Below are 19,696 nucleotides of genomic sequence, written 5' to 3' on the forward strand. Positions count from 1 at the left end.
TGGAAAAGCTGTTGCCAGAGGGTTGAATTGAGATAAAGGATTGACTTATTTAGTCAAGATAATTGATTTATATAGTGGCAGGATATTTGTATTTTCAGCAGCGACTGTCTTGTGACTGGCTAGTGACTACTGTTATTAATGTGATTGACACTGTCACTACTTTTTTCATTTAATTTCCTTCCTAATTCCCTATTTACAATTTCACCATCACCTCCAACCACCATCATATGAACTTTACTTATACCTGAAATTCCAGCTCAATCACTATATTATTACCAGTTGCAGCAAAGGCTGCAGATATTCAGCTTTATAGAATTAGTAGAAGAGGTGGTACAACACTGGGAGTATTTAGAGATATGTGTAGCGCTATTCCTTTATTATTAGTGAAATAACACCCCACCCCCAACAGCATTGACTGTTTTTCAGATATGTGCTCCCAATAAGAGTTAACATACCAAGCATGCTATTACTAAAATTTGTGTGCGTAAGAGATCTTCAGCTCAAGTTTTGTTGGAGCCAGTAAGTCTTCAATGAAGATACTGGAGAATTAGGAATTGGTGTATGTTCCTTATCTCATTATAACTTTACCTGCCAATCTTTTCTCCATTTGTTCATTTTGCTGTTGGAGGCCAAGTGGCTTTCAGATTGATGTTCTAGACAAAACCAGCTTTTGGATTTTCCAAGAGATTTCTTTTTCCTTTTTAATTGCTTTGGATTCTTAAACCAAAAACAGAAACAACAAAATTATCCCAGGCACATCATGTTACCTTCCATAGTTTTTGCTTGCCTTGACAGACAGGAACATAATTAAGTTCACATTCAATCGGAGTCTTGGCAACTGTGCCCATTATTGGTTTTAAGTAGGGCAGCCCTTCCATTCATGTCCTCCCCTTTTGAGTTCGCATGATAATAGGAGCTATGAGCTTATGACGACAACAGCAGCTTGCAAGGCAGTTGGTACAGAACGCATTTTCTAAGCATTACAGAAGACTTTGGCTGTTTGCCTCTCTCAGCCTCAAATAGGAATTCTACAGATCCAAGCCTATGACCTGGTTTGGAAGACACAACAGCCCACCATGGGTTAATTAACCAGAAAAGAATGTTAGATAAAGACCAAGAGAGCTTCTGGTTTGCTTTTTTGACTTTGTAAAGATAGAGCAACATACACAAACACACACATACATATGCATGTACACATATGCACATCCACATAAATATTTAAGGTCATGGTATAATGATGGGATTAGCAAAAGGATATGCACTATTTAAGCAACAAGCCACAAAGTAAATTAACAATTTTAACTGGTAACTTCACAGCAAGGAAATAATGTTTCAAGACAAATTCAAAGGGAATATATAATAGAGGTCATTACAGTGGAATGCACAGAATTTGAAGTTTCCTGGCAGAAATGCTGAGCCTCTCATTGAAAGCTGGGATGTCCATGGAGGTACATAACTAGAGGCCAAGAGAAGAGTTTGGCAGTAATTTAAGGCTCAGGGAAGCCACTGTGGAGAAAATGGCCTTTAAAAAATCCTCTTTTATCTGGCTCAAACACTAGATTCTCCATTACAGAGCATCTGTCTTGTCACATGGGTGCTCCAGAGGAGACATCTGGTTGGCAACAATGGGAAACAGGAATGCTGGACTAGATGGACCTTTGGTCTTATCCTGCAGGGCCACTTACACAGTGAAGGACTGCCTTTCCCACATGTTCTCAACTGTGCATAAAGATTGTCATGGGAGACCCTTCTCCAGGTGCTTTTACCTTTTGATGTTAGGTGGGTGGCAATCATTGAGAGGGCCTCAGTTTCAGCAATAGCACAGTGATTTGCCCAGTGATTTGCCCAGGCTTACTTGGCACGTGGTCATGTTTGTCCGGTGTTAGATGAAGACTTTTGCCAAGGCCATTTAAAATACCAGTTGATTAGCAGCAGTTGTGAAAACTCCACTGCGTAAATGTGTGGCATAAACTGTGTCTTGGTGTTGGCAATGCAAACAAGTGGATAAGTCAATGTGGTGAATGGTCATAACAAAATGCAAAAGGCTAAGAAAATATTTTGAATCAATCAATGCATAGTTTCTGGTTTTGTCATGTGTTTTTACAGCCTCGTTTTTAGAGCCTCGTGTGGCGCAAAGTGGTAAAGCAGCAGTTTCTGCAGCCGAAACTCTCTCCACGGCCTGAGTTCGATCCCAGCGGAAGCTGGTTTCAGGCAGCCGGCTCAGGTCGACTCAGCCTTCCATCCTCCCAAGGTTGGTAAAATGAGTACCCAGTTAGCTGGGGGAAAGGTAATAACGGCCGGGGAAGGCAACGGCAAACCACCCCGCTATAAGGCCTGCCAAGAAAATGTCAGCGAAAGCTGGCATCCCTCCAAGAGTCAGTAATGACTCAGTGCTTGCACGAGAGGTTCCTTTCCTTCCTTCCTTTTTACAGCTAGATATTTTTTACCACTTGTGACTTTCCAATTCTGCGACAATGAATGTCTTCTGTTGCTCTGCGTCATTGTGCTTTCTCTTCATACAGTTGAATAATGAAGTCATGAAATGCTCAGGTCTGAATGGCAAGAGATACCTTGTTCTGTGAAGCCTGTGTCTTGCAAAATTATAAGGGCTGGGAGAGAATATGAAAAAAAAGCTTTGGTCATACTTTGAACAAATGATCCACTAAAAAATAAGTCTTAATAAACAACATGCTATGACTCGTTATTCTAGCAGCTAAGGAAATATGCAGTAGTTCAGTGTCAAAGTTCTGTTCATACATGTTCCTGATTGCTTTCCCAGTCTTGATTTTGAGCATCAGGAGCACATCCCATCCTTAAGATTGGGGTATGAGATCCAGAATGGTCACAAATTAGTTTATCTTTGAGATGCATAGTGTTTGAAGTGCTAATTGTGTCACCAACCTAGTTCTTTGAGCTGGGTTGCATAGCTTTTATCAAGATCAGCCAACTTGAAAACAGGTGCATTATCTTAATCTTTCCCTTGATGTTCGTTCTCTCTCTTTCTCTCTCTCTCTCTCTCTCTCTTTGTTGTTTATTCGTTCAGTCGCTTCCGACTCTTCGTGACTTTATGTATATATATAGGGTGAGTTGAGGAACCACCTAATATGCTATCACTGTGTTGCTTTTTGAAGCCTGTAGAACTTGTAAGACATTTAAAATGATAACGTATATTAATTGCCACTGAATAGCTTACTGATGACAGTTTTGTCTGAATTTTGGTGTCTCTCTAGTTTCTCTTGCATTCCCCCCACATAATAGTGGCATGTGGTAGTGGGGGATGCAAGAGAAAATAGCAAAGCACTAAGTTTCGGGAACCAACATGTGCTGAACCACTTACACACCACAGGCACTGTTGGTGAGGTCATTTTGTATTGACCTTGTTGAGCTTTGATTTTTTCAATTTTCATAGGCAAATCCCACACGCTGTTCATACATTTGGAGTGCTGCTCTCACTACTGTTTGATCTGTTCATGCTGTTTGATTCAATCAATGAGCTTGATGTTCTTTGCTGTAGATGCCATGGTGATTTAAGAACGAGATTACCTACTTGTTTATGCCACTCATTTACAGTGCAGTCCTATTCATATGTACTCAGACAACTAAGACCCATTGAATTCAGTGAAATGTACTGGCAGGTATTCTGAAATAGTGAAGACATTATCAAAATTAGTCGGCAAATGCCTAGAAACCAATTACTAAGCAAATGCCTAGAAACTAAGCTCTTAATGTTTAACCTAAGACTACTGTGCAACAAATGCTATTCCCGCTGGAATTGGTCCTGTGACAATATGTCATCTACATATTATTACACTACATTTGAGGTAAATTCCTGTAACCTGTACTGGCTGTTAATCCCCATCCATCAATATGTATAGTCACTTGGAGCCAGGACAAGCCTTACCATTAAGCACAGTGAAACAGTTGCCTCAGGCAGCAGATTCTGGGTATGGGGAGCAGCTAATGGAAGGTAGAGCTGTGTGCACCACACATCCTGCCCTGCACCCTCTAAGCTAGGCTATTACAATGCTGTCTCATTGCCTTAGTTAAGAAAGATTCAGCTGCCAGTCCATTCAGCTTCCGTATGTGGAATGTGTGTGATCTTGTCCTTTGCCTCAAGCAGCAAAATATCTTAGACCAGCCATACTTGGAGTGTTGTTTCAAGCCTGTGCAATTGATTCTTTGGAAATGCAGATAGTCAGTTCTGTTTACAAACTTCCACTTTATTATATTTAATATTTTCTATCAGCCATAAAGGCATTTTATCAGAGCTCTTAGCTGCCTTCTTCTCTCAATAGAGGATGAAGGTTAATTTGAGGCCAGCATAACATTTAAGCAAGTTAAATACTAGCTTATTCAAAATTTGCCAATCACCTGAGTGGTTAGTTTGGAAAATGGCTGCCAGTGCCAATAAGGCCAAATTCAATTTAACCCTATATTCTAAAATAAATAACTACTTCTCACTCCATCCAAATAGCTTGTTTCTCAAATTTAAGCAGCTGTATCTAAGATTCATCAGATCAAGAGAGAATACAACAACTTTGAATGACAATCTTTACAAGTGTTTTGGGCTTCAAGAATCATTCAAGAATCATTGTATGGGAGGTGGCCCCTGAAACTTGTCTCAAACAGTCTAAGAGAATAACAAGTTTAGTTAAATGGGCAGATTACAAACATTACTAAATACACACAAGTTATAATCATTAAAAGGATAGTGAAGATAGTAGCAAGCATATTTTTAATGTAGTAAAACCTAGGTTCCTCTCAATTTAACAGTCAATATCAAAGTTTCATATTTACCTAAATGGACAGCAGCCTAAGAACTTATGGTGGTTTTTTCATTCTTCCATGAATCTCTCTCAAACTTTGCTCTTTTATAGCCCCCATGATGTCAGTGGCCTCATTCTTAGTTTCACACCTGGTCATACCACCATTCCCAGCTTTCTCAACGTAACCAGGTCTGTCTCTGACACCCAGATTTAGGTAGCTCTGCTAAACTAAGCTACATGCTGCTTCCAGCACTGGACCAACTCAATCATGGCAACCTTCCTTCATTTCCAAGATGATATTCTATTATCATAATTACCTCACAACACAAAGACACAGAACTAGTCACACCTACAAGTTATAATAAATTATCATCAAGTCTATAATAAATTATCATCAACACTATAATGCGTATTCTGCTACAACCCTATTTTGATTGGCCTAATGCATTCTACATTTGACTCAAATTTCATGCTTCTACTCCAAAATGAGTATTTTCCCACCATAAAAGCCCCGGTAGAAGGATTCTATTGTCTCAAACTAAGATGGATATAACACCAAGGTCGTTCAGTTGAATGGCACATGCTTTGGATACAGAAGTTCTCAGGTTGAGTCCCTGGTACCTGCAGGTAGGGCTAGGAAAGACCCCTGTCTGAAACCCTGCAGAGCCATTGCCAATCATAGTAGACGGCACTAAATTAAATGGACCAATGGCTTTGCTGGAAACTTCTTCTGTTCCTATGTAAGGACACCTATTCTTGGTCACATGAGATTGGGATTCTCACTGGGCCAGTTGGGCTTCCTGATAGGTGCAAATAAAAGCTACAAAGGTAGGCGTGATGAAACTTTCTCCCAAGTAAACATGCATTGGATTGCATTGCATGCCATTCCCTCTTCTAAGTGTTTGATTTGTGCATTGTTCTGACAGCTGCAAGCCTCTACTGTATTTTTTTGTAATAATCATGGTTATTTATAGTTTGCTGTATAAGTGTCTACATAATAATTCTTGCTAGTTTCCCTTGTTTATTGGGTTAACATTTTAAGAGGTTAGACTGAATGGAGTTCCTTATTTTCTCTTTCTCATAGTAATTCATAATCTGAAGCCAACTATCTTTTGTTCTTCTTGCCCCAGAAAAGGACTACGGGTTCCCCTCCCTCCACCCCAGCTTGTGTGTCTTAAGGAGCTGATAAAATTTCCATCACTGAATAAATGGTTCCTTGAACAAAAGTCTTCCCTCCTCCATTTCCTACAGATTTTTAAGAAAACAAGCTTAGACGGAAAACAAGTGGTTTATTTCACTGAACTTCCTTGTTTTGAGCAACAGCATGTAATTCTGGGCCTTTCTTGGTAATTGGTTTATTTATAACTTTTCCGTTGCAGTATAACGCCCCCCCCCCAAACTCTATTAAAACATCATATTAATTTTATTTCAAAGTCCAACTTCGTTCTTCCTGCCCGTTCCCTTCCCCACATCTCTATTCTTCAAACATGCTGTGGCCTGCAAAAAGGGCCAGGACTAATTGGCATTCCAAAATCTTGGATCCTAAAACTCTCCTGGCAACAGCATTCCTAGGAGGCGATTAGCACAATTGGAGAGAGCCCAGTTCCAGGCTCTATGAATGTAAGTGCCTGTCACAATTTGTTTGAAGTACTCCTACCGAAAGTGTTCCTAACCAGGACAGGAGACTGTGGTGGCATCACCCAGAACAGGAGAGAGAAGAAATCCGGCCATGGAAACTTTAAATCTTGAGTCTTCTTAGACAATATGGATACATGGCTTTGTTTCAGATGCCATGTCAAAATGGTGGGCTTAGCCCTTCACAGTGTTCTAGGGAGCAAGTTAAAGTTCATTGGAGCTTTTCAGATTTTCTTTCAGACTGATTATACAATATCAGTGTTTGCCACCAAGGACATTTTACATAAAGTATTGATAATTATCATAAAACGCCCTGCATTGAGATTCAGTATGGGGTTGTATTGGTTACAGTTATTTGGCAGGCTATATATACAATTACCAATGATCGCTTGAGAGACTGGAAATTGAAAATGTCCTTTTTAACCCAAGAATTCAGCCATACCTGCCTCCACTAGATACGGAGGAGTAGAATGAGATGGTATAGGATTAAGGGTAAATGCTGCCATGACATAAATGGTTATTAATCATTCATATAGCAGAATACCAAATGGATCACAGAACTCAGAACTCACGTAATATAATGGTTAAGGCCACAAGCTATATGCTGTAAGTTCTTAGTTCAAATCTCATCACACCTATAAATTTGCTTCTGCCACCCACACTTCCCTGCACCCCAGTAAAATGGGTAAAGTAATACTGCCTGCTGCTATAAGCATGATTGAGGATGAAGACAGTCGTAACATTTATAAAGGTCTTCTTCAGTGTCAAGGTCTGGAAAATGTATTTTCAACACAGTACAGTGTTGATTGGCAAATGCTTGTGATATCACCAAGACAATCCCCCTTTCAAATCCCTGGAGCAGTTTTATTATTTATTAATTACATTTCTATACCGCCCAATAGCCGGAGCTCTCTGGGCATTTCACAAAAATTAAAAACATTCAAAGTATAAAACAACAGTATAAAACCATAATATAAAATACAATATAAAAGCTCAACCAGATAAAAACAGCAGCAATGCAAAATTACAAATTTAAAACACCAAGTTAGAATTTATAGACTGTTAAAATGCTGGGAGAATAAAGAGGATACATTTTAAAACTTGTTTCTTCCTTTTTTTTTAAACCAAAGAATTAATTCATGAAAGGATAATATGGAAATAGTTCTTTAAAACTGAAAACACAATCAATATTCCTGAATCATGAGGAAAGGGGGAAGATGAACAAGTGAACCAGCTTCCAATTCACACGTCTGTCTGTCTTGCAAATTGGGAAGCTGGGAGGAAGCTGAACCTACACTGTGACTTGGTTTAGACATAATTCCAGGCACAGTTCAAAGGTCACAGTATCTGAAGAACTGCCTCTTCCCGTGTGTTCCTTCCCATCCTCTGAGATCATCATGTGAGTCTCTGCTCTGAGTAACCCTATACACATACATTCAGTGAGTGGCTACTCGCGAGTGGGCCTTCTTTGTGGTAGCCTCCAAATTGTGGGGGGCCCTCCCTAAAGAGATCTGCCTACTTTGTTGACTTTACAGCAGCAGGCAAATACGTTTTTATCTTCCCAGGCCTTTGAATTTTTACCTTGCTTCTTGCTTTACTCCTAATGATCTGTTTAAAATTGCATTTTAAAATTGTCCTTCTCTATGTTTACATATTTTAAGATTTTCTAGCTGCCTTGATATTTATCTTCTGCATTTAAAATAATGTTTCTATTTCTTTTGTGCATTCTTTCAATTTCTTTTAGTTTTTTTAAAAAGTGATTCGTTTTATTGTTTTTATTTTGTTTATTGTACAGCTTCAGATATATCATAAACTGGATGGATAAATAAATAATGGGAAACTGTGGATTCCTGCAGTGGCAACCAATCACAGCAAGCCTTGGGATCACACACTTGCCCTCTGACCTCTTTCTTTTACTCTATGAGGGCGAGATCAGAAAGTTCTGAATTTATACGAATCACAGCTCCCTGTGACATGCAGACTTTGAGAACTGTGGTTTGTTTAAACTCTGGTTAGTGAGAGCTGAAGCACTGATTTGATTCAAGTTAGTGAGAACAACCGACCAGAGTTGCCCGATTCAGATGTAAGTTGTTCTAAATGGGATGTGAAATCTAATCTCCTTGTGGGCATGGAGAAGGGAAGGGTGAGCAAGTGAGCTCTAACTCATTTATGAAGGGGGCATTTTTTCCTAGGAAGGCTACATTCCTTTGGAAATGGTTAGGGTCCACATACTGGCAGAGGGCAGGGCTGAAATGTGTGTGTGCATATATACATTCTCTCTCACACACCTCTCCCTTCCTCCCCACCCCTCTCTCTCTCACACACAGAGCTCACCTAGCTTCTATGTTGCATGGTAAATATTTAGCACAGAAATGTCGGAGCTGCCCATGGAGGAAGAGAAGAATTAGTTCCATGGGGCACAGTGTGAAAGGGACTCAATTTCTCCCTGTCCAACACAGAAATGCAACAAACTGCCCATGGAGGAAGAGAATGATCTCATATCTATGGGCAGCTCAGCCATGCTTCCTCTTCTTACCTCCCCTACTCCCTGGTGTTCACCTGATTGGAAATTACAGCTCAGTCGGTAGGTGGGAAGAGAACAGTTCCAAGGAGTGGCAGGGTAGAGGGCTGGAAAGAGGGGACATAGCCTGGTAGGATGGACAGAGAGGCCTGGCAGGCCAGATATTCCCTACCACTGACATCATGGGAAACCATGGTTTCAGCTATGGCCTGCATATGGAAATGTGACTTCACTTTTTATGTTATGTCTTCCTGAGATCATGAAGCCCTTTGAGCACTTAGGAAAAGCACTTAGGAAAAGATCTCTTCCTATCTGCTGTACCAGTAGTTTTTTAGGATTTTGTTTTGTTTTGTATGTGAGAAGGCTAGCTGTGTGCATTGTTGTCGATGATTATGATGATGTCGCATAACTCCTGATGCTCATTGGTAGTACAAATGCTCTGTACTACCAATGAGTATTGGTAGTACAATGAGAAATATTCAGCATCATGTTCCCAGCAGGTCTATGGCTTTAAAAAACAAAAACAAAACAAAGAACAGAGAAGTCAATGACTTGATCAAAGGAGGACGTGTTTCCACCTAGTTCTTGTTTTGAGCAGAAAAGCCCATAGGTTAGCTCTGAAGTTTCCAAATTACAGGGAAGTCTTGGTTCTAGTTTCCTGACTTCCTACAACTGCATGTTTCATTCACAAACAAGAGAGGAGTTTTGTCTTGGCATTCATGATAGCCACATGTGCCAACTGGGGATTTAGAACAGCAGTTTCACAGCCGTCCTGGGAACAGGCAGTTCTCTGAAGCTGTGTGTTGCTGAGGCTTGTGATTGCGGTGAGAATCTGTGAACAGGCTGGGAATGTGGAAAGAGTGTCAATGAGAGACAGTTTGGAGATGTTGCCTCAGCCCTGGGAGGTGTGATGACCTGCCCCAATCATCTCAGCCAGCGAATAGCTCTGATGTTCAATGGATAAGAATTGAACATCGAGGCAGCCCAAAATAATTTTGCCGTCTCCGGAAAAATAGCAAGGAACATGCAGTGGTTTGGGTGTTATCACCCAGAGAGAGGCTGCAATGACTCCTAGCACATTCTAATGTACACCACCATGTACACTGATGGTGCTAAATAAATAAATAAATAAATAAATAAACAGTAATGTATCTCTAGTGAATTATGGGTAGCTGGAGCGCACATGCAGAATTTCCCTCTTGGTAACAGGACTTGTCATGTAATCTGTGTGCAAGTCCTGAGACTGGTTTGAATATCTACAGAAGCACATAATCTCTTTTGAACGTTACTGTGTGGAGGAAGCCCTTTTCACTTCAAATACATTTAAGCTTCTAGACCGTCAAACCCTCAAATCCTGCCGAGGAAGTTTCCCAGGGGAATGTTCTCAGACTTGCCAGCTTCTGCATTATTGCGCAGCGAGAGCTGTGTGAAGCATTCCCAGAGGATAAGAAGTGGCAACAACACTCCTTTCTTTGGCAGTCAGTGGTACCTGGGTACAGCCTGGAATCCCTCACATTGGTTGTACATAGGATTATATGTGTTACCTAAGTGGCTTTTAGCAAACAGCATTCTGGCATCTGAAATCCCAGCACATTACTTTTTGTGGAAGCACAGCTACTGCTCTCCTAGGAATGAACATAAGAAGAGCCCTGCTAGATCAGACAGAGGGTCCAACTAGTCCAGCACTCTGTTCACACAGTGGCCAACCAGCTGTCGACCAGGGACCAACAAAGCAGGACGTGGTGCAACAGCACCCTCCCACCCATGTTCCCCAGCAATTGGTGCACACGGGCTTACTGCCTCGGATACACACATATGCACACGCACACATACGGAGAAACAGAAGACCAATATGAAATCGTTTAATTCCAAAATGACTTTGGAGAGCTGATACTTCCACCAGATCATTTCTCTTAGAGGGTCCTCTGCTGGTGATTTCTAGCCCACACAAACTGTAGAGAGCTGGCAGAGGAGGAATGGGCTCCATCCCTCTTGCAGCAGCTCACTGCATTTCTATGCTAGGTGCAGAGGAAGGACAGAGTGCTCCATTCCACTTCTGCCAGCCTGCTCATTCACCTGCATGCCATTCCGGATAGTCTTTGACTACTTAAATACTAGGCTGGATCTCAAGCTGTGCATCCTTTGGCAGATCGAACGCAGAATGCACAAAAAGAGAGTGCTGCTGCTGCACCATAGCTCAGTGATAGAGCCCCTGTTTTTCATGCAGAAGGTCCCAGGTTCAGTCCAAGGCATCTCCAGGTAGGGCTGGAAAAACTCCTGGAGAGCTGCTGTCAGTCCGTGTCGGCAATACTGGGCTCAATGGACCAAGGGTCTGACATTATAAGACTCACCTCTTCTGTTTTTTTTAAACCTAAACCATTCTACCTTGGTAACAATATCATGCCTCCAGATTGCTAGCCAAATAAAATTGGATAAGTAATGAATGACATCCTGCCCCAGAGCTGTGAAACAACAAACTCATTAACATTTGCATTGAGAAAAATGAAGACAGATAGAATCTGCAAACTCGGGCCCAGTCGATAAGAAACAGGATTACGCAAAGGAAATGCAAAATAACGTACTCATAACCAATGTTTTTGTTTGCTCCATAAATAGAGTTGGGGAAATTGGGAAATGGCACAAAAGGAAAATCTTAAGGGCTCCATTCCCTGCATCACTTCCCTTATCAAAACAGCACCCTCCACTCTTGCATTTATTATCAACAACAACAACTGTTTTAAATGTTAGGAGATCAATCATGGGTCTCCCAAAATAATGTATAATGTGGGTCTTCGTTGTTAATGAAATTTCTGAGCGTGAAACATGAGAAAAGCCAGGCAAGCGCACTTTCACAGGATAACAATCCTGGAAGGTTCTAGTACCTATATAAATATATTTGTCAGATTATCCCACATAATTCAGACCTCAGTCTGCCACGTGTCAACTCTGCTCTGTCAAGGTGCTTTAGGGCCACGTGATTCGAGCAAATAACCCAAGGCCATATGCTAGGAAAGCAGAATTACTTACACACAGTCACTAGATCAGCCTTCTCCAAGCTGGTGCCCTGCTGCTGGGGATGATGGGGGTTATAATTCCAAACATCTGGAGGGCACCACATTGGGGAAGGCTGCACTAGTCAGTCTTCAGAAAAAATCCAGCCATTGATACAGCTTTTTGGAAGTTTCAGTGGTGGTGTCTGGGTTACGAAGGTCGCTGACAAAATGGCAGCAGGTCCTTTAGAGCAGAGAGTCTCAAGGCTTAGAGCCAAACAGGAAAGGAGAGTTAGGTAAATAGGTGGCAGGGGCTCATCTGGATTGGCACCATGCTGGGGAGGGAATCATATAGGGCTTTAACCCCCCCCCTGTGGTCCTGGATCCATATCAGGCCCCCACACCTGCTGTTTTCAGTGAAGGAAAACTTCCACTGGCCATGCAATTCAATCCTCAGCATCTCCAGGTAGGGCAGAAAAATCCCTGCCTGAAACTCTGGAGAGCTGCTGCCAGTCAGTGCCGACGATACTGGGCTAGATGGATCAAGGGTCTGACTGAGAGACTGGGTTCGCATAATCAGCCGTGGTGAGTGGCAGGGTTCATGCAAACTGGCCCAGAATAAGGCAACTTCCTATGTTTCTTTCCAATGCAAATAGCAAAGCATGGATTGGGACTACAGCAGGAAGTAAAGGGTTAAAGGCCCCCCTATGCCCAGGAGGAGCCAGATTAGTTCTACCACGCCTGCTATTTCCATGGGAGGGAGGGAAGGACAGACGGACGGACGCCATTCTCACAATTGAGTGGCTCACAGCGGCTGCCTTTGCAAATGGATATGAATTAACAAGTTTAGATGCCACAGGCTTGGCTCTGTCATTTGGTTTTCCTGCCCAGGAGCTGTCTCTCTGCACATAGCCAGACTGGGAAGCTTGAACTTGACATGAATGGCTAACTACCTCTTCTCACTACTCCTTGTTGTTAATCTGGGAATTTTGACTCTAAAAGGCAGAGTTCCTTAGAGGAAGCTGCGTGTGCCCCTGAGTCAGTGGAGAAGATCTGCGCTGTTCCAGGAAATGGAGTAAAAGGGCAGGGGCTGCTTCTCCGGCAAGAGGCGTGATGTCACTGTGGACTCTCTGCCTTGCCAGCTGGAGGGTAGGCAAAGGGCTATTCCATCTATGTCTGGATCCTCCTCTGGATCCTTACTTAATGCCCCCTAAGTCAGCACTTATTGCTTGAGACATTAGGGTGTGCTTGGGCACACCTGGCACACCCCTTGTGCACACCTATGGGTGCTTCATCTTGTCAATTTTCTGCATGGCACAGACAGGCAAAAGCGATTGAGGGTTTTTGGGGTAAAGCAATGTGTATTCAAATTTCTCACCCATCCCTATATTAAGCCCACGTATAAATGTATACAGAACACTTCTGTTTGTATGCTTTGTATGCAGAGTAGAGCCCTTTATATGCCAAAAATCTGATTAGCGCTGGGTATATAATGGCTGTGAGATGAACTTGCTAGATCCGAAAGTTTATTTCAGTATTTGACATCCGCTTTGGTTCTGTCGTTGTAAATTGCCATGTTAGTGTGAATGCTCTGGCATCAAAACTAATGAACATCAGGAGATTTTTAAAAAAACAGTGGAATAGCTTCAACTCACCTGTCAAAATAAATTATTCATAACTAGAAAAAATAATTCAAATCCCCATAAATCTGACAAGGGTGTTTACTTCTCATGGAGAAGCAAGATTGTAGTATCTGCCTCCTGCTCATAGATGAGAGGAACAGAGGAGCCCCAGCACAGCAGACGTTCTTACATGCATTAGAGCTCCTGTATACATGCTCCTGTATATAGAGCTCCTGTGGATGAGAGCCATTGGATTTACAGCCACACATCCTTTAGTGATGCCCAAATGCTGAGGCTCATTGCATCTGAGGGTAAAAACCTGTGACATTAATCACATGGTTTGTCCTTAGTGGAAGTTCTTTCTTACACAAATTGCCAGCATTTGAAGGGCAGAGGGTTGGAATGATGAGCCAGATTGGGGTCTCAGCAAGGGCACTGGGGGGTTGTTGTCTGACCTGATCCATATCGACCCCCATGCCTGGAAATTGCATTGTGGGGAGAATAATTCCCATTGGAGTGAATGGGAGCTTTATTTCTAAGGCAGATTGCAGGCATGAGGACCCCTGATTCAGACCAGGACCAAAGGGTTAACATCCTCTACAACCCACCCCATGCGAGGGTCCCAGAAGCCATTTAATGTCAGAGGTAGGACAGCTAGGGATGCTGGAGAAATTCAAGACAGACTAAAATGAGTTTGTATTTCTAAGAATCTGACCTGCCGAATCCACTGCAGACTGGCCTCCCCCAAGTTGCACAGAGTACGCAGACTTCCGGATTGTTTTTTTATACTTTCCTGAAATTTAGGGAAATTCATTTGGAGGAAAATATGCAAGTTTCTCCTGAGACATTTGCTATTCTGGAAAATATCCATGGAGAAAAGTTGAATGGAATGGGGGACAATATGCTAAATGTTTCATACTAACATGAATTATGTATATTGTTGCGAAGTTTCTGATGGATTTATTTACGTATTTTTCTGCATAATGGGGGAAAAGTTGAATCTGTCTGTGAACAGATGCTGGAATGAATGACACTCCACAATCCATGACATACACACATGGGACAGATTTCACAAAATCCAGACATCCCTAACTACAGCTATCCCATAATGATTTGCACTGTTTTCATCTATTGTGTTCAGGTGTGGTTTAGTCTGCATATAAATAACTGTCTTCAACTTACATTATTTTTTTAGCATCTTAAGGCTTTGCTAACATTTATTTATTTATTGCATTTCTATACCGCCCAATTGCTGAAGCTCTAAAAGCTATTTCGGAATCTACTTTTTCCTGGCATCCAGTTCTGTTCTTTATATTTCTGGCATGGGTACAGGAGTACCTCCCCTTCTCTAGTGTCTGATGCCTTAAGTGATAGACGAACATTGCACTCCTACAGAAACTGCTATGTTGCCCTTGAATCTTGTTTGCCTTTTAATGATGTAGTATGCTCTTGGGGCTGAGATGTGAAGAGGAGTGCATCATATATGCATTTTTAAAGGATGCTCAGTGTTCTCCATGGCATAATTATCACCTGTTCACTGCTCCCTGAGGAAGGAGAATGGCTCTACAAGTCTAAGAACTCTCCCTTGCCTTATGAATCAAGGCTAGAAAAGAGCAAGGAGAGCATGGACAAAGATTTGACAATAACAAATGTACTACTCCCAATTCTCCCCTCAGTTCTGGGCTTTCCTGACAGTATTCGCAAGCTGTGTAGTTAAAGAAGACTATAGAACCAGATTGCAAAGGAAGACACCCGGATTGTGTGTTCCTGCAACCGTTCCTTTTTGCCAAAGAATTTTTCTGTGCCTCTGAATGTAGCACATAAATTTTGATTTATTATAGCATCAACTGGCCATGTGAGTGTATTTATCCTTATGGAAGTCTAGTGGGACACAGAAATGTTGTTGTGGCCATGGTACATATAGGAAACTGAGACCCAGAAGGGATTAAAAGAGATCTTGGGTGAAAAGGGAAGGGAAAATAGGTAAACTGGTTTTACCATGGGAGGAGAAATATATGAATGACCTGAGACCACACCTCTGTGAGAAGCAGGATCTGTAGAAACAGATTTATGACTTTATCTCATATTTATGGCTCAGATACTTAGGATTTATGGCTCACAAACTTGTGAGGAGATAAAGTTGTCACGCAGGAAAGACAGAAGTTAAGGGCAGGATCCGGCTTTCCGGAGGGGGCGGGGAGCTGGGGCAACAGAGACTGGCTCTTTGCTGTAGGAAGTGGAAGTTTCATTTCAGCGACACAGAATGAAGCTCAAAAAGCGGCCTGTGTGACACATGTGGCATTTCAAGGGTTGCAGAAGCGTTGAACACAAAGACCTAAGACAAGCAAGAGTGTTTAACAGCACAAGCCCATACATGTCTGCTCAAGTGCAAGACCTGCTCTTACTCCCAGGTAGTAGGTATAGGGTTACTTCCGAAGAGAAATGAAAATGTTTGGTAGTGAATACACACACATTTCTTTTGTCCCACTTCTGTGTTGTTGTGACTAAACACATTTTGCAAGTTTTAAAAACAGTACACAACCCTACAAAACCTGTTTACTGGAGGCAAAAGTGGGATGAGTGTACACAACAATCAGACGCCCCTCTTTCAAAGTACTTCTGAGTTGAGTGGTGGGAGAACAGTCAGGTGCAAATGGATGCACGGAATACAAAGAGCTGTGGGAGAGAAATGGCTTATGAAAAACTGGCTCTAGCTTTGTCGGCTTTCACCCTCCCCCCCAACTGATGCTATTTTCATTTAAATAAATAAATAAACGGAAAGCTATTTTGAAAAGTGCCCCTTGATTGGCCCTAACTGTGATCAGGAGAGAGGTGGCTAGATGCATGGCTGCTTTTTCAGCCCACAGCCAAGTTCAGATGATCATGCGTGGCGAGCCACCGTGGCTTCTTTCCCTGCCCACGTGACCGCTTTTTGCATAATTACCTGCGACACAAGTTGCTGTGACGTCTGAAGAGGACGAGGCAGGGGTGGCCTCTTACCTTCGCCTTCTCTTAATTTTTTTTTAAATTTTATTGTTACTATCAAGAAACAAAACAGAACTGTTGTTGCTGGCTTTGTTGTTTTTATCGCTTTTAAAAATTTAACTGTTTTTTGTGTTTTTACTGCTATAAGCTGCCTTGGGAGGGCTTCTGCCCTGAAAGGTGGCCAAGAAATGATTTAAATCAACCAATAAATTCTTACCCACCCTACAAGACCTACTGTATGCCATGGGTAAGAAGTCACCCCCGCTGCATCGTAGGTAATTATACATAGTGTTTGCACACGTGCGGATGCAGGGGAAGAAGCCATGGCGGCTTCCCCCCACCCCCCATGATCATCTGAACCTAATCCATGTGTGTTTTCCTGAACTATAGTAAGCCAAGAAGTCCAACTTTAAAATATTCTAAACATTTCTTTCCTCTAGACATTGTTCCACCCCAACAGTGGGGCAGCTGGGAAATATGGAGGAATACAAGCCCTTCGGCTGGACCAATACAAGGCGTTTTATCTCACAGGTATGTTCCTTACCTGGTTTTGTTAGGTGCTTAAAAAAAATAAAATCCTGTGGAGCATTCTTTCTCCTCCTCTGGAAATAGTGAGATGTGAATAAAATCAGTCATCTTTCCTCAACACCGAAACTCAAGCAAACCTTTAGATGCATCTCCCAACCCGTGTCTATCCACCCACCCCAGATCCCAGCAGAAAGGACGATTTTCCATTATGGTGCCCAACATTTTCAGTTTTGTAAGAGATGGGACGGTCACATCCATACACACAGAACAAGAATTTAATTCCACAGGAGGGGATGGGCCATTTAATAGACTGTGAACAGTAAAACCTCAGCAGGCTAGGGGTGGGTTAACTACAACCACCCAACCTCATCGTGGCATGTCACTTCACCTGGTGCATTTTCGCTGGGTGGGTGGGCAGAATATTCATGCACCCAGAGTTCACTCCACACACCCCTATAATGCAGGTAGAGGTGGTAGTGGGTATGATATTCCCAAGCTTTAAACACAGGAGATCCAGGGGGGATCTACAAGGCAGGGGTGGGAAACCCCAGATATTTTGGCCTCCAACTCTTACCTGCCCTATCCAGCATAGCTAGTGGTGAGGGATCATTGGAGTTATAGGCTGAAACATCTGGAGGGCCACAAATTACCCACCCCCTGCTGTAGGGAAGTTGCAGGGGAGTGAATAAGAATTACAGCCTTGGGGAATGCAGATGGACTCAGAAGTTCAGCCTGGATTTGCCCCAGGCTCTGCAGAGGGCCTTTGCCTGTCCTAGATGTTCGTATAGGCTGGTGCTCCTCTGGGTCTGCATTTGGCTTGCATGTTCTGCCCTGGAGAACAGATTCCCTGGTACTTAGCAGGGCTAAAGGGACAAAACCTATGGCTGTCTCTATTCTCATTCTAAATTTCATCTTTGAGCTGTCTTGTGTATTTAAAGCTCAGGCGTATACAACTTATTTTGACACATGGGGAGTGTGTAAAAAAGAAATGCAGTGCAATGGAGCTCATTTTCCTGCACCAGAATAGGCACACCTTCACTGTGCAGCACAAGATGAAGCCATATGGCGCTTTTCTGAGGCTCCACTTATCCTCAAGGTAAAGTCCTTGTTGGACTGAAATATTCAGCCATGCTCTTTCTTGGAATCCAGTTGCTCTTACACAGTGGTAAAGTGTGCACATATTTCTATTTGTTCCAGCCTGCCCTAGTTGTTGGCTTAAGTCAATTGTGTGATCTAGGTGCATGCTCAGCCTCTTTTATTCTCTCTCTCTCTCCACACTACTCCCCCTCCCTAGATAAGACTTTAGTAGTTGTAGACCTGATCCTTTTGCTAGCTGTTTCCCTGCAAGCGCTGAGTTAAGGCATGTCTTCCTCCCTTCCAGAAAAAAGGCCTTTCCACTCCCAGGGAAGTAGAGCAGCGAGGCCCTCGAGAGACAGGCTTGCCGGGGTTCCAATTCACAACTTTACACCCAGGTTCTTTTTGTGTCACTGTGTTTTCCTTGGGATCTCTGCTCCTTTTTCTAGCAAAATGCCGATAGAAGACCAGTGTGACACCTGGCTAAGCTTCCTGGCCCTCCACTGCCTTTTCAAGCTGTCATTTTGGAGTGGGGTCAAATGCAGGTCAGCCCTATGGAAAACTAGAGCCAGTTGCAGCCTCAGGCCTGTTGAGCTATAATTACCATGGTCTGTCTTGTTATCACCTCTGCCAGACAGTATGGGCTGTCACTGCACGTACTTGGTGGCCCTACCCTTCCTCCAGTGTCATTTTCCAGTAACTCCTACTGGCTCGACTGATTAATATAGCCCTACTGTACCTTTCTCCATATACCCTATTCTTAGCTTTCCCTGATGTGATTGTTCATGTACAGCACTTCCAGTTGTGATGGGAAGGGCCCCTTTTCATCAAGTTAGTATTTATTTGTGCCCTGCTTTCTCCACACCACCCTCCAGGTACAATTTCTGTGCATTTTACTCCCTCAGATAAAGCAGTGTAGTAAGCTCCGTCACACAGAGTTCAAATCACTCCCTGCTGGGTTGTGCCATTGATCTCAACTGAGTCACCTCTCAGTAAGAGGGGATCAAAGGTTAAATCATTCTGCCTCATGTTTGAGCTCATTCCTGCCTGACTTTGGTTTCTGTTCAGAAAGGCAGCAGGACACACAAGCAATGGCACACACTTCTGAATACATCATAGCTCCCGCCTGGAGGCACAACACGATGTGGATCCTGAGAGGACTGTGAAGGCAATGTGCAGCTTCTCTAGACTGTGTGGAAGTGGCCCATCGAAATGTTTCCCGACTCTTGACAGCAGTCTGTATCTACATACAATACAGAAAATAAATTAATGCACAGGACAAAAATAGGGTGACCAGATGGAAAGAAGGACAGGGCTCCTGTATCTTTGAAAGGGGAATTTCAGCAGGTGTCATTTGTATGCATGCAGCACCTGCTGAAATTCCCTTTTCTATACAACTGTTAAAGATACAGGAGCCCTGTGCTACTTTTCATATGGTCAGCCTAGACAAAAGTGGGTGTACAGTTAAAAAGCCAAATCCTGCTCGCACATGCTGCTCACCTCCCTGTCGGCTTTCCCATCAGGTATGTTTCCTCCAGTCAACTCAATTCCGGCACTGGTGTCCAGCAGTGGAAA

General features: G+C 42.7%; 1 protein-coding gene across 1 annotated transcript in view; it reads left to right on the forward strand.

The window, feature by feature from the left end:
* Window positions 1-19,696, forward strand: part of ARSG (arylsulfatase G) — a 70,703-nt gene that overhangs the window by 48,996 nt on the left and 2,011 nt on the right. Inside the window, exon 10 of the mRNA XM_063120042.1 lies at window positions 16,960-17,050. Within this exon, the coding sequence (XP_062976112.1) occupies window positions 16,960-17,050 (91 nt within the window). The remainder of the gene's footprint in view (window positions 1-16,959; window positions 17,051-19,696) is intronic.

Source organism: Elgaria multicarinata, chromosome 3 (assembly GCF_023053635.1).
Source record: "Elgaria multicarinata webbii isolate HBS135686 ecotype San Diego chromosome 3, rElgMul1.1.pri, whole genome shotgun sequence".
Lineage (NCBI taxonomy): Eukaryota > Metazoa > Chordata > Lepidosauria > Squamata > Anguidae > Elgaria > Elgaria multicarinata.